Source organism: Rhipicephalus sanguineus, chromosome 9 (genome assembly GCF_013339695.2).
Source record: "Rhipicephalus sanguineus isolate Rsan-2018 chromosome 9, BIME_Rsan_1.4, whole genome shotgun sequence".
NCBI lineage: Eukaryota > Metazoa > Arthropoda > Arachnida > Ixodida > Ixodidae > Rhipicephalus > Rhipicephalus sanguineus.
This window is the reverse complement of record NC_051184.2, coordinates 148611253-148626865: the sequence shown is the minus strand read 5'-3', so window position 1 is coordinate 148626865 and position 15613 is coordinate 148611253. Positions and strand designations below refer to the sequence as shown.

Below are 15613 nucleotides of genomic sequence, written 5' to 3'. Positions count from 1 at the left end.
TAAAACGGTAGCCGAAAATTACGGAGTGAAAGTGGTGTTTTCAGCCCATAACAAAATAGGAAAGGTGTGTGCCAAGGTGAAAAAGATGTTCGAATGCAAGGAACGAACAAAAAAAGATTGCAATATCAAACATCCGAACAAGAACCAGTTTGTGGAATGCGCGACTAATGCGGTGTATAACATTCCTTCGGCGTCTGGTCATGCGTACGTAGGGCAGACTGGACGTTGCTGCAACACTAGACTAAGGGAGCATTTGTCCAGCCTGAAAGGTCGCCCTAGTACGCATATGGCCATGCACTGTAAAGAATGTGGGTGCATACCTCAGCCTGGAGGCACTGGCATTCTGTTCAAACACCGGAACAAAACTGCGAGGGAAATAGTTGAGGCGCTTTGGATTGATAGACTAAAAGACAAGTGCATCAGCCATCCATCTGTTGCTTTATTAGATAAGGAGATTTCGCTGCTGTCCTCGTATCTTTAATGACGTTCCCTTTTCATTTTGTCGATGTAGGTGCCTTGGATGGCGTTTTTTTTTTTCATGTGTGTGTTTGTGTGTGTGGACGCGATGATCTCGGGAATTGTGGTCTATTGATTGTTATATGCGCGGATGGTGTGTGCTCTCTGGCGGAAGAGCGCAGATCACGTTGGGCTTTTAAGCAAACGCTTTTTTCAAAAATAAATCAGTTAGATTGCGCTTGTCCGCGTGTCTCCTTTCTTCGTCCCCGTTTGTTTTTGCGCAAGTATTACAATGGTCTCTTATCTGTTTCAACTGTCTGCATGGGCTGGGTGCAGGAAGGGTAATGGTAACATGAAGTACGTCATGATCGCTAAAGCCAGGTGTGTGTGTTACAGAAGTGATATCAGGAACCGATGTTAATATCAAGTCAAGCAGTTACGCTGAGGTGGGCGTCACACGTGTTGGCCGAGTTACTAATTGAGACAGATTGAAGTCCAAGCATGCATGAATAAAACTGTTAGCTTCAGCGGATGATGAGTATAGGACAGGTATGGTTCTGACCATTGAATGTGTGGAAAATTGAAGTCACCAGAAAGAAAAATAGGCTCCGCGGGAAACTGGACAGTAATTTCACTCAGCGAGTCATGAAATGCCTCAGAAAAACCACTGGCGCAACTTGGAGGACGATAACAGCACCAAGAATTAATTTCTTGAAATTGATTGTTAAACAGCGCCAGAGTATTTCCAAACTACTAACACTTGAAATTAAGAAACTCTCGAAGGTTTCATTCACAGCAATCAGTACGCCACCACCAATCCTCTCGTCACGATCACGTCGGTACACAACAAACTTTTTGTTGCAATGAAATAGCTCGTTCTTTATTTCAATTGACAACCAAGTTTCACTCAGTATAACGACATCTGCTTCCGAATCGTTTATTAGAGCGTTGAGGCTCTCTTTTTTATTACTAAGGCTGCGGATGTTGGTATACAGAATAGGTATAGGAAATGAATTGCCACCACCCTTCGCGATATCCTATTTTTTTGTGGCTTGCGTTCGACCAGAGCACGTTAACCTAGGCGAGAGAGAGGCATTCTGACAAGAGTGGGAAGTTGGCGCAGGCTTACACATGGTGAATTCCATTGGCGGATTCAGAGTGGCCGACGAACTCTACGCCGGAGCACTCCACTCCGTGGAGAGCATCTGAAGGAAATCTGCCAATGGAACACAAGCGCCCTCGCCAGAGCAAACGGTAGGGGGCGCTAGCGCACATCTGCTTCGCAAGCGGCCAGCATTCCTCGTGGTTTGCGCAGTTTTCGCCTTCATGGGCGCCAGCGGAAAGAACGGGCACGGTCGGAAAGCGCATTTCATCGCACACGTGGTACGCCGCGCTCTGCGCACTCGCGGGGAGCTTGCGACTTCCGGTCGAATCTGCCGCTTTTCGCCGAGTAGAGAGAGCTGCTCCGTGGAGTGGATCTGGCGCCGGAGCTGCTCCAGATCACGACCTCCTCTATAAACTTACCGGCGCCATCCCTACGGAGGCGTGCGGAGCTAAAAATCGGCGTGTAAGGACCGAAGGTACCGCCAGGTGCCGCCACAACTTTCCCCCATAGCAGACGACGCACGACCGTTGTGGTGCACTTGTGTGTGCGCGTTCCTCTCATTGTTTTTCTAGTCTCTAACGCGTGGATCGAGCAATCCACTGATTTAACGTCTCGAAGCAACATTCTGACTGTGAGACGCACCGTGGTGGATGGCTCCGGGAAGTTCGTTACTGGATCTCAATCTGCGCGAGCGCTTTTGCGTCCCCATCTAAGTGCAGGCAAACGAAAGCAATATGCGGCACATAACCCAGAGAACGTAAGCCTTATTTCCTCACTTTATTTTGTGCAGCGGCACCTTACCTAAGCGCTGTCTAGCAGCCACAAAAATAATTCGTTCGTGGGCGAGACGGTGCGATCTTGTAACAAGTTGAAGCCGAAGTTTCTACGACGCAAATGAAGACGACATATGGTACGAACGATGCATGCGATGACCCGTGTAAGTTTTCATGACCTGCCCGTCGCCCTTCAAATATATATCGTTGTCATACTGTGCACGGATGATGACAGAAGGGCGCAGTTGTGCTATCGTCTGGGTGCTTTGGGTCTAGCGAACGTCTAACGATGGAAGCGTGCGACAAAACCGGCTGATTATCATCGCGTTGTTACAGCAATTTCTTGCACATACAAATATTATCAAACACAGTTTATTGCAGTTATGGCCTCTGTTCGAGTGTCGCTGGCATTGCCGCGTCTCACACCGGCGATGCGACCACACTTTTACTGCTGGAGCATTCACATACAAAGCGTTACGAGACAACAGCTCTTGCGTGCTCTGTTTCCATCATAGGAATAACGATGTATAGAAACGCGAGTTTCATTTATAATCTAAAACATGCTTTTTAACTGGCTAAATCACTTTGCACTGTCCCTAGTTATATTCCACGAACTTTTAGCATTAACCCACATGGTATTTCCCATCAATAATGTACTATTCCTGATGCTGCCTGAGGCTTCAGCTGCCAATTGTTTCCTTCACATCATCATAGACGTGCGCAGAGGGAGGGCAGGGAGCCCCCTCCCCTCCCCCTCCTAGTCACCTAAGAAGAGGGGACGCAAAGTCTGCCCAATACATTGACTTAATAGGGAGGGGGGGCACCGCAATGAGCCTTCCCCCCCCCCCCCTCCCAGGGAACCCTGCGCACGCCAATGCACATCATGCGTGTGATGCATGATGTACCGACATCAAAAGCCTCTGTGGCATGAGATTGAAGAACGATATTTTATTTCACCTGATGCCTTCACCCTTACAATAAAATGCTTAGCAGACAAGTCCCTTATGACCGCTATAAACATGGGCGTCAGCAGGATTTTGTCTCGGGGGGTGCAAAACCGTGTTGCATAGCGGCTGGGGGAGGGGGGGGGAGCGCTTGTGTGGCTTGGGTGGGAGACATTGCTGATGTGGCTTGAGGGGGGCAACTGCCCCTTTTGCACCCCCCTGCCGACGCCCATGGCTATAAATGTGCATAAATTGCTTGCTCAGTGCTAAAAATTGGAATTTTCCTACAAGTTTAACACTCAAAAACATTTGTAAGTGGCTGTATTCACAGTTTACCATGGCAAGAAACAGATAGGTAAGCTTATGGTTCAAACGAATGTCTTATTCCCAGAATCAATGGCACACTGCAGCACCAGTAGTAAATAATAATCTAGTCCAAACATTGCTTTTGAAGCATGAAATACTAATACAGGAAAATCTAATCGGCAACGAAAATGTTGATACCTGCAAAATGCAATTTATTAGTGCACAAAAACATTAACAGTGCAATCAACAATACCTCTAGTAAAAAAAGTGAACAGTACAACCAAGGACATAAAGGAATATATATGCACATTCTACCTAGCACCCCACGCTTTTCCTACAGTCCATCAGCATTCCATCTGCAATAACTACCGGCAGAATTAAAATTCATCCCTGCTCAAAGCAAAATACTTCCCAAGGATCCAGTAAACACTGCTTTTGGGACCAGACAAAATCTCCCAGATATCCAACAACTTTCAAATATCTCAATGCAGAGGTGAAATATTCGATGTCATTATCATGACCCGACTATTCTGTGTCCACTGCAGGGTAAAGACCTCTCGCAATGATCTCTTGCCCCGTCTTGCACACGCCAATTCCGTTTTATCCCTCAATTTGCAATTTTTGAATTTCATCAAGCCACCTAACTCGGCTGTTTACCTCGGCTGCGCTAGCCATCCCTCGATATCCACTTCGTCGCTCTCGCTACACGTTGGTTATAAGTCCTGTGCACTACGTTGCTTGCCCAGCTCTACTTTTTTTTCTATTAAAGATAGATGTGACAAGCGATAGCCTTCGAGTGCCACAACGTCAAGCGAATGCACGCACGCACCAAGCAGAACAGCGGCTTGGCGGCTGCAGCGATGGGGGTAAGTTGTGGCGCCAAGGCGTGCTGCGGCACTTTGGAGAACTAAAAGAAAGCAAACAAGCAAAAGCAAATCTGGCGACATGGGGAGCGGCGGCATGAGCAGGTCGTAAGTTTATAGAGGAGGTCGTGCTCCAGATCTGCCAATGAAACATACAGGGAGCACTCCCAATCCACCAATGGAACAGACTTGCTCTAAATGGACAAGAAAAACTGCTACCGGAAGTGCTCCGAATCTGCCAATGGAATTCACCAACACATTGTTTGAAGGATTACCATATTCTTTGCTAGTACCTTCGTGCATGCTGTCTTCGCCTGGAACGTAAATATAGCACTTACCACATGCGAGAAGTTTGTTGTGGGTTAACTTACATTTTGCTAAACTCGCTCAGTTTTTTTCGGGCAATGCGTGTAGCGAGCAAATAGTCTTGCTTTATACCGAGTTCAGTTCCAGGAAGCAGAGAATGCTTTGAGAAAACTAGTTCTTTAGTTTTGTGTGCAGCAAAATTGACAATAATGGGCCTGTTACTCCCTATTTTGTATCGTCCCAACCTATGGGAACGTGCAATGCTATCTCACGAAAGCTGCAGCTGGGTGTATCCAGATAAGATCGAACACGAGGTCCCAGTCACCATTCCCGATTTTGATGAAATTTACTGTAGGTCTAACCATTACGCCCAGAACAATGGTTTCGAAAAAAATTTTGTTAGCCTGAAAAAAAATATACAAATTTTGGCTGCAAAGAACACTTTTCCGTTAATTTCGCGATTTCTGAATTTTGAGCGCACCTAGGGAAAAAATGGTGCACTTCTTGATCACAATATTTATTCCCCTTAAAGAACAAGTGAAATACAATCTTATGAGTCTATTATTTCCCTTGCTTGTCGAAGCCCTTTTGAAGAAAAAAGATTGCAAACTTCGCAAATCGCACAAAATGCCTGTATTTCAGGAATTTATTTCTGCAAGCAAGTTATAGTGAGGATAATAAAGATCAGTACATGTTAACTTTGATACTTTTGCTCTCTTTTAAAATAATTTGCGTGGTTTTATTGCGCTCCGTTTTACTCGATAATTGGGCTGAAACGTAAGCGATTTACCAAAAATGCCAAACTTTGAAAATAGTTTTCTCAAAAAGGCCATTTTTAATTTTTTTTTTTAATCCCTCTGATTGAAGTCAAGGACGTCATCTTCCATTCTTCATAAAAAATGTTGCATTATTTTGATTTCTAACACGTTATAGTGCGTCAAATGTGACCAAGCCAGCCTAGCGGCCATGTCGTTCGTTATGTGCTGAAACTTGGATATATGTTATTAAATATACTTGTACGTGACATAATCACAAATTAGCAGCTCCACAGCAACAAATGCGCAGCCAGGTGTCACGGTTCAGCAAGCTTTGTCTTGCGATTAGCCGCTTGACAAACCCGCAGCAGCAGCCGCTCGATGCAGCGGGCGCTCACATTACATGAGTGCCTCTTTGACAGCAGATGAACTCCGCTTGAGCGCCAAACTACGCTCAGAGGACAAACGAGAGAAGGAATGCATCACTGTAAAAGTTAAAGGCTGTTAAGTGCCAACAAATGTCATAATATGCAACGAAAACTCTGCCGGCAATTTCGCAGTGAGCACCTTCAATGCAGCACGCATGTATTTTTTTTTTCCTGCTCTTATGCCCGCAGCCGCAAAATATCATAATAAACGCTCGACTTGCGTTGAATATTCTATCTGCGGGCGCACAACAATACAGTATTGTAAAAGCGGTTCTTTAATGAAGCAAGGGACTTGGACACACTTCTTTTCACAGCTGGCTGACACAAGTGTTCTGGCACGAGATGGAGAAGAACTGCAGTTTGAGTTGTTCGACGATCGGAAGCACGTATGACAGCTTTCTTTAGATGTCAATGGCTTTCTTTTGTGTCATACGTTGCTCATAGAATGAACCTAATGATCTTTAGGCCATCAAAAGAGAGAAAGCAGCACATGACCGCACTACTGGAGGCGCTCACTGTGAAATAGCCGGCAGAGTTTTCGTTGCATATCATGACATTTCTTGACACTTAACAGCCTTTAACTTTCACAGTGATGCATTCCTTCTCTCTTTCGTTTTCTGAGCGTAGTTTTGCCCGCAGCATCGAGCAGCTGCTGCTGCGAGTTTGTCAAGCGGCTCATCGCAAGAGAAAGCTTGCTGAACTGTGACACCTGGCTGCGCATTTGTTGCTGTGGAGCTGCTGATTTGTGATTATGTCACGTACAAGTATATTTAATAACTTATATCCGAGTTTCAGCACATAACGAACGACATGGCCGCTAGGCTGGCTTGGTCACATTTGACGCACTATAACTTGTTAGCAATCAAAATAATGCTACATTTTTTATGAAGAATGGAAGATGACGTCCTTGACTTCAATCAGAGGGATTTAAAAAAAATTAAAAATGGCCTTTTTGAGAAAACTATTTTCAAAGTTTGGCATTTTTGGTAAATCGCTTACGTTTCAGTCCAATTATCGAGTAAAACGGAGCGCAATAAAACCACCAAATTATTTTAAAAGAGAGCGAAAGTATCAAAGTTAACATGTACCGATTTTTATTATCCTCACTATAACTTGCTTGCAGAAATAAATTCCTGAAATACAGGTATCTTGTGTGATTTGCCAAGTTTGTGATTTTTTTCTTCAAAAGTGCTTCGACAAGCAAGGGAAAAATAGACTCATAGGATTGTATTTCACTTGTTCTTTAAGGGGAATAAATATTGTGACCAAGAAGCGCACCATTTTTTCCCTAGGTGCTCTCAAAATTCAGAAATCGCAAAATTAACGGAAAAGTGTTTGTTGCGGCCAAAATTTGTATATTTTTTTTCAGGCTAACAAAATTTTTTTCGCAAAACTAACTTCGAAACCGTTGTTCTGGGCGTAATGCCTAGACCTACAGTAAATTTCATCAAAATCGGGAATGGTGACCGGGACCTCGTGTTCGATTTTATCTGGACACACCCAGCTGCAGTTTATCCGATGCAAGCCCGATAATTTTTTTTGTTGATCGCTCCCAGTTTTCTAGAGGATCATCCGCGATGCCAAAGAACAACCGGTTGTCCCGCCTAGAACGATCCTCAGCGTCGTCAAGTTTTGCGCGTAATGTAGTTAGTTCTTTTTGCATTGTGCACACACATTCACGTGTGCAGCAGACGTCTTGCTCGAATCCCTCAAAACAAACAGTTTCTTGTTCCACTGACCGTAAGCGCTCATTAATGCCCGATACAGGTGACCAAAGAAGTGTGGGCACTTTTAAGGTTGTCGATTGCTTGCACAATGTTGCTTTGGTTTGCCTCAATTCGAATGCATCGAGCATTTGTTTCTTTCACCACCTTAAGTATTCCATCAGTAGGACCGGGATTCTGCTCGACGTCTCCGCAGAACGCGAAAAACAAGGCACAGAAAGGATCAAGCAGAACACTGGGGCATGGAAGCACAGCAATGCATCAGTTGTCTGATCGAAGAGACTTAACAGGTGGTAATGAACTGCAACTAACCTGCGTAACGATGAATAAGAAGCGTGAGTGCCACATTTTGGTTGTGCGTCCATGCCCACTGGTGATAAGATCCGTTGGATTTAAAGGATCCGGCAGGTGTGTAGTCAATGTCGCTATGGCTGTGACACTCCGAGGAAAGGCAAACCCTGGGGAAACGGTACGTGGCACCGCTGACTGTCAGCAGCGAAGGCGGTCGTGCGCCACGAACCCACCAGTCGGGGGCGTCGCATGAGGGTCCCTTGTCGAAACCTCCATCCGTCGAAACCGTGAACGCGGCGCCGTCTGCGCAGCCGGCAAATCCAGCGAAACCAAGAATGTGCGTAATGATGAATAAGAAGCGTGAGTGCCACATTTTGGTTGTGCGTCCATGCCCACTGCTTGTAGAACACACCACACAGGATAGCATGACGTGTCTTACGGTCTTCTCTTGTGCCATGGTTGTTGTTTAGTAGTGAAAAGTTGGGCTGTGAAGAATGCCACAGTTGCCATCGTTTCGACGCGGCAGAGCAGCGTCGAAACGATGGATGCTGTTAATGGATGCTGCCCTGACCTTTGTCAAATTTTATTACAATGCTACAAATCTGATATAAACAGAAGAAGACACAAAAAGCCCTAATCTGTCCGCTGTTGTCACAGAATGCTCGCACGTGCTTCATTGGGACGCTTCGTTAAAACGGTCACGTGTGCATCGTTTTGTGTGTTCCTCTATGCACTATGTACACAACATTTGTCCCATTGTAAAGAAAACTTCAGTTGGAAGTCAGCGCTGTGTTTGCGTCTCCTTGTTCTTGTGCGTGTTTTAGTTGCGCTTTAATCTTGAGAAAACCATGTGGTTGTTTTGATTGTTGGTTTGTGTGATTAGTGCTGACTTACCGTGTGTGTTGTTCCTCCTCCCGCTGGGTACTAACACAAACTTTTTTTTCTCTCTCTCTCGTTCTCCTCCCATTTACTTGCATTGCGCACAGGCTCTGGAAGTGGCGGAAGTTTCCTTTCTAAGCTCGAAAACCGTAAGCCATTTACTAACCACTTTGCCACATGATGAATCTCACCCACTGCACTGATTGTCGTCGCTTGTGTGAAAGCCACCATGATGTTTTAGCTTGCTTGCTTTCTTGCATGTGTGTTGCATGATGTCTTGTCACATGTATGTGAGGGTTTGGGCTAGTTGATGCTCGGTTGACTTGCCCTAGCACACAGGTTGAACAAAGTCCATTTGTTCAGTTTGCACAAGAGGACTCTGTGAAGTCCTTTCATGAAGGACTTCATAAAGACTTTAAGGACTTAGCAGGAGTGCAACAGCTGCGCCTATTGCGCCAATTTGATACAATTGCTTATTTTTGCGCCAAGCTTGAGCCAAAGCCATGAAATTTGTTGAAATTGCGCCACGCTGCGCCAAAATGCCTGATCACCTTCAAAATTTTCTCAGTTGCGCAAACTTTAGCGAGAAATGGAGGCGCCGCGTTAGTCATCTGCAGTGTGGGCATCTTCATCCATTACTCTGACACGCAGACCCTAACCCTAACTCCACCCAACCCCCCCCCCCCCCCGTTCGCGAAAGAAAAGAAAGAAGTCACAGTTTCACTGCAAGAATGAAGTGAGAATGCGATAGCAACAAATTGTAATGTTATACGAAGGGAGGCTGGCAGCAAACTCTTTTGTATCCAACCTCGCGTAACTCTACAAAACGTTGGTGTAAGAGAATACGGCCGCTACAGGGAAAGATGCTCCTTCTGCACAGTGTCTTCACATTGAGAGCGCAGCACGTAGAAGGGTATAGGGCCGCCCGATAATGAATGCCGAGATAGCGCGCGCGCCAGCAATCGCGACCGCGTCCTTACAAGCAAAGTTCAAAGTTGCTGCTCGAGCGACAACACCCCCCCTCCCCTCGCGTCTTTTCATGCTCGTTCAAGACGGGGGCCGGGCGGGGGCGTTTCCTCTCTGTTCCGACGGCAGGCCTCCCGAGTGGAGTGGTGTTATCGCATGCGCCCTCCGAGCGACGGAGATGGGCTGGCTCGTTTGATCTCTGCTTCAGCCGCGTTCGTCGCCCGCACTCGCGCGCTTTTACCCGCGGTAGAACATTGTGCATGGGGGGTGTTATTATCACTTTGGACTTTTTAGGGGACGTGACGGCAAAAACCCGTCGAGAGTGATCATATAATTGCTATCACAATAAAAAGGACAGTGGTTCTCAAATTACCTGATGCTCGTTATAGTATTGCGTGCAGAATGCTTTTTAAGCCACTTTTGCCACAGTACACCGGTGTCCTGCAGAAAAGCGTACTAAGATTTAGAAGGGACCAGGGGCGTAGCCAGGGGGTGTTAAGGGGGTTCAAACCCCCCCCCCCCCCCCCCCCCGAAATTTTTCAGTTTTGCTTGCGTATATTACACTACACGCACACATTCAAATGCACGCACGAACACACATAAAGTATGGTTAACCCCCCCCCCCCCCCGAAAAAAAATTTCTGGCAGGACACAGCACATTTTGTTCCTTAATTACCCATTCGTGCACGCGTCGTGTAATTACAAGTACTAGTATGATCGCTGACGTCTAAAAAGTTATTGGCAATGATTTGGAGCTGCTGCGTATGGCGTTTCTGCAGCCTTGAGAAATAGACAAAAACGTACGCCAGTTTTCTTTTTTCTCCACCCCACTTGCTCCTGCTTTATGAATCTCCCAAATTTCGAGGTTGCCAGGTTCGCAGGTCCACTTTAGCATTTGCTGTGCCTGTCGAATTATTTGACAGGCTCTGCAAATGCTATTGTGGACTTAGTCATTGTTCGCACTGTGGGGTGGCTCAACAAACTGGTTTTGTTGAAATAGCAGTGTTCACGTGCACTGCGCATGAGTTAGCTCATTTTTAATGGTTTGTACATATTTTTGTTTTCTTTTCTTAAAGAATGCCTTCTTTGTTAATAGGACTCATTGGGGGCCTAAGTTGGTGCATACTGACAAAAATTGCTTAGCGCAATACAATCATGACACACAAGGAAGGTACACAAGGGACACGCGCTTTACTGGCAACTGTTTATTCTACAACGTCGTGTACCTTCCTTGTGTTTGCATTGAGCTAAGTAATTTTTGTCTTCTTTGTTATACTGCTCCAAATCTGGGATGTCGTGCTAAAAAATTCAGGTTTTTTTTTGTAACCTGCTCCAATTTTGAATTTTCGTGCTCCAAAAGCAACATTTTGCTGCTCCAAAAATTGCTGCAAATCCTGTTTCAGCTGTTGCACCCCTGACTTAATGAAGCAACGAAAGAGGGGCAGATTGGTCGAGGGCTCATTTCTTTGTTGGACACAACATGATGAAACCAATAGGCAAGGGAGCTAAGGAAGGTATCATCGTCATCATCAGCAGCAGCCTGTCTACGCCCACTGCAGGGCAAAGGCCTCTCCCATGTTCCGCCAATCAACCCGGTCCTGCTCTTTCTGCTGCCACGTTATACCTACAAACTTCTTAATCTCCTCTACCCACCTAATTTCCTGTCTCCCCCTCACGCGCTTGCCATCTCTTGGAATCCAGTCAGTTACCCTTAATGACCACCGCTTATCCTGCCCACGGGCTACGTGCCCGGCCCATATCCATTTCTTCTTCTTGATTTGAACTATGATATCCTTAACCCCCGTTTGTTCCCTGACCCACTCTGACCCATGGCAGGGAGACGCGATCTCTCCAATGCTATTCACCGCATCTTTACAGGAGGTTTTCAGGGCCCTAGATTGGGAAGAATTAGGGATAAGAGTTAATGGAGAGTATCTCAGTAACCTGCGATTCGCTGATGACATTGCATTGATGAGTAACGCAGGAGACGAATTACAGCTCATGATTACTGAACTGGATACGGAAAGTAGAAGAGTAAATCTGAAAATTAATATGCATAAAACTAAAGTAATGTGGAACAATCTTGGCAGAAAACAGCGCTTTGCAATAGGTGGCGAGACACTGGAAGTTGTAAAGGAGTACGTCTACTTAGGACAGGTAGTAACCGCGGAGCCGAACCATGAGAGTGAAATAACTAGAAGAATAAGGATGGGATGGGGCTCATTCGGCAAGCATTATCAAATCATGAATGGTAGTCTACCACTATCCCTCAAGAGGAAGGTATATAACAGCGGCTTCTTACCGGTACTTACCTATGGAGCAGAAACCTGGAGACTTACAAAGAGGGTTCAACATAAATTGAGGACGACGCACCGAGCGATGGAAAGGAAAATGATAGGTGTAACCTTAAGAGACAGGAAAAGGAAGGTATAGAGGACATTATTTGTAACTTATAACAGTAGCAGAGCAATTATGACACAACTGGAAAGGAAATAAAGTGGGTGAAAAATGAACTTGCCGCAGGTAGGGACCGAGCCTACAACCTTCGAATAACGTGTCCACTGCAGTCACTCTCCCATCCACTTTATCGGGTATTTATGTTTTATGGAATTTTGGGAGTGTTAGCCGGTGCCGCTCGCAGCCATGATGGCGAGTGTGGAGCACTCTTTTGTTGCCAGCTGGTGTCATGTGGGATGTGACGTTATTACGAGCTGGAAGCTGACCTATGAATGCTACCTAAGGCATTGGCACTCAAGTTTCATTTCAACAATTACGTGAAGGTAGATGAAGCAAAAGACAGCAAATGGGTGCACATAAATACCTGATAAAGTAGACAAGAGGAGGACTGCTGCCATACCTCAATTGGTAGAGCATTGGGCGCATTATTCGAAGGTTGCAGGTTCGGTCCCTACCAGTCGCAAGTTGTCCTTTCGTCCAATTTACTTTGTTTACATTTATATCACAATCACTAAGACACAGTTAAAGCAGTACAATTAATGTCCCGTATAAATTCCTTGGCTTCATTGTCTGCTGGTTTTTATTAACCCTCTATTGCACGAATTATTTTAAAGCATGAGGGAACTTTTTTTTTTCTTTTGCTATGCACTCGTATTTTGCATCAAGAGAAAGCATTCTGAAAGAAATTACATTTATTGAACACATAGAAATGAAGATATCGGTACGTGCCAGATATGGCACATTGTGCGAATTCCGCAGAATGCTTTTCCGCATTAGGTGAAGTGCAATCGGCAACTACTGCTGTTGCTTCCTGCATTCAAAGAGAGGTGGACAACATAGAGATTTCTTTGCACAAAGTGGACACCCGTTGTTCGTCCCAGAACGTTGGCATTATGAACGTGCCAGAGGCATTCCAGGAGAGAGAGAGAGGGTGCCCTGTGTCTCTCTCTCTCGTCCGTCTTCACGCCTTTTACCTCGGATCATGCAATACCAACATGCCCACTTGTCCACCCTAACACCAAAGAAGAGAACGAATAAAAATTCTAAGCATTTGTAGCTTGAAACTGACTATTCAGTGAACTAAAACCTGCAAATAAGCCACGCTGTGGTACGCAGGGGAGCTATAGTGTCAGTGCGCACAATGCTCATATGAGAAAAGAAGACTGAAGAATGCCGCTTTGTCTCCACTGCAGGCCTTCACTGGCAAGAGCGTTGTGTTGTGTCAACATAGCTTACTAGTTTACGCAGCATTGTTTGTGTGTAGACCTAAATCTCTGCATGTGCTGAGCATGTGCAATGAATCATAACAGCATTCAATGGGGCACTGGTCGTGGACCTTTGAGGGTTCGTATGGTTAAACTGCAGTAATATTTGCATTCGTGCACGTGAAAACCATCATGGCAACTGCTCACTGGTTCACAGGGCGTCTCCAGCTAGCAAAACACGCATCGCATCACGTTTTGGTGCCAAAAACTACAAAAGTGTGCCAAAGTCAACTTTTGATATACAGCAATTTGCAAAGGCTATAATTTATTATTCACACACCTATTACATAATCGAAAGAAGGGGGATTTTTTAAGGGCTCGTTTTTCTTTGCTAGACACAACATTAATTAGAACTAACAGAAGAAATCCAAGGAAAGTATAGGGGATGGTAATATACTGGACAAGGGTGTCAATGCAGGCTAGTTGGTATTTCATTGCAGGTTTTTGGGTGTAGCGCCGCGTACGAATTGGTAAGAAAGAAGATGACACGAAAGAGGCGCACTCGCAACTGAACTTTATTTTGCGTCGATTGCAAATATAAAGCTATGAAAAGCACCACGTGTTACCTCTAACACTGCCACATAGTAAAACCAGATAAAACCAGATAAAATGGCCTACAGCGCTAATCATCGAGATAGTCTATTTCACATGAAAATAGGTCAAGAGACGGCTTGCTGACGCATCTGCTGCCCAACTTGTTGATGACATATGCTTCAAATAACTCATGCTCTTGTTTTCTTCTATATCTTTTAAGTCTTCTCCAGCTCAGGTGCGCAGTGGGCTGACGCGCACTGTTTTATGCAATGAAGTGCCAAGTTGCTTCCCGTACCACTCTTTAACGTGCCCTTATGTTCCCTTAGACGTTTGTTGAGGCACCGCCCCGTTTGACTGACGTACACCAGTCCGCACGTCAGGGGGATCTCGTACACGACGTTCCTTTGGCATTCGACGAAGGACGTGACGTGTTTCTTGGTGCAAGTCGGCGTCCTGTGTTCACGAGAATTCACATGGCGGCACATGGCTCCGAGCTTGTTTGGGGCGCTGAAGACAACACGAACACCTACGCATCCCGCGTTCTTTTTGATGCGATGTGAGACGCCGTGAATATAAGGGATTACCGCAGTCTTTGGGCGTGTCTCCTGTCCTTTGTCTTTTTCTGCAGCATCGGTGCGTTTCTTGCACAAAAGCATTGTCGCCAATTCACATAGCACGTGAGAGGGAAACCCGGCAGCATTCAACCTCTCCGTTTGGGTAACAAAGCTGTCCTGGATCTTGTGGTGGCAAGATCGCTGCAATGCGTTCCTCAATGCTGATACCGCGATGCCCCGCTTGACTAGCTTGGAGTGGCCAGAGGTAAACGGGAGCAAGGCCTTCTTGGAGCGGGGAGAGTACGCCCGACAGACGTGTTCCCTTGCGAATGTGAGTTCTAAGTCTGGACTTAGAACTCACTTAGTGCGGACTGGTGTACGTCAGTCAAACGGGGCGGTGCCTCAACAAACGTCTAAGGGAACATAAGGGCACGTTAAAGAGTGGTACGGGAAGCAACTTGGCACTTCATTGCATAAAACAGTGCGCGTCAGCCCACTGCGCACCTGAGCTGGAGAAGACTTAAAAGATATAGAAGAAAACAAGAGCATGAGTTTTTTGAAGCATATGTCATCAACAAGTTGGGCAGCAGATGCGTCAGCAAGCCGTCTCTTGACCTATTTTCATGTGAAATAGACTATCTCGATGATTAGTGCGGTAGGCCATTTTATCTGGTTTTATCTGGTTTTACTATGTGGCAGTGTTAGAGGTAACACGTGGTGCTTTTCATAGCTTTATATTTGCAGTCGACGCAAAATAAAGTTCAGTTGCGAGTGCGCCTCTTTCGTGTCATCTTCTTTCTTACCAATTCGGCGCTACACCCAAAAACCTGCAATAGGGGATGGTATTTGTAGTAATTATGATGCAAATGGGAAGAAAGTAAAGTGGACGAAAATATAACTTGCTGCCGGGAGGGGCCGAACCTGTGACCTTCGAATAACGGATCCGATACTCTACCACTCAGCTATGGCGGCGGTCATTCTCCCGTCCACTTTATGGAGTATGTATG

General features: G+C 45.7%; 1 protein-coding gene across 4 annotated transcripts in view; it reads left to right on the top strand.

Moving 5' to 3' along the window:
- LOC119404002 (DNA-binding protein RFX2) overlaps window positions 1–15613 on the top strand; it is a 478787-nt gene that overhangs the window by 205437 nt on the left and 257737 nt on the right. For 2 of the 4 annotated variants that reach the window (XM_037670630.2, XM_037670632.2), the window contains exon 6: window positions 8938–8979. The exons of the other annotated variants lie outside the window; for them this stretch is intronic. In XM_037670630.2, coding sequence (XP_037526558.1) covers window positions 8938–8979 — 42 coding nt within the window. The remainder of the gene's footprint in view (window positions 1–8937; window positions 8980–15613) is intronic. 4 annotated transcript variants of the gene reach the window in all.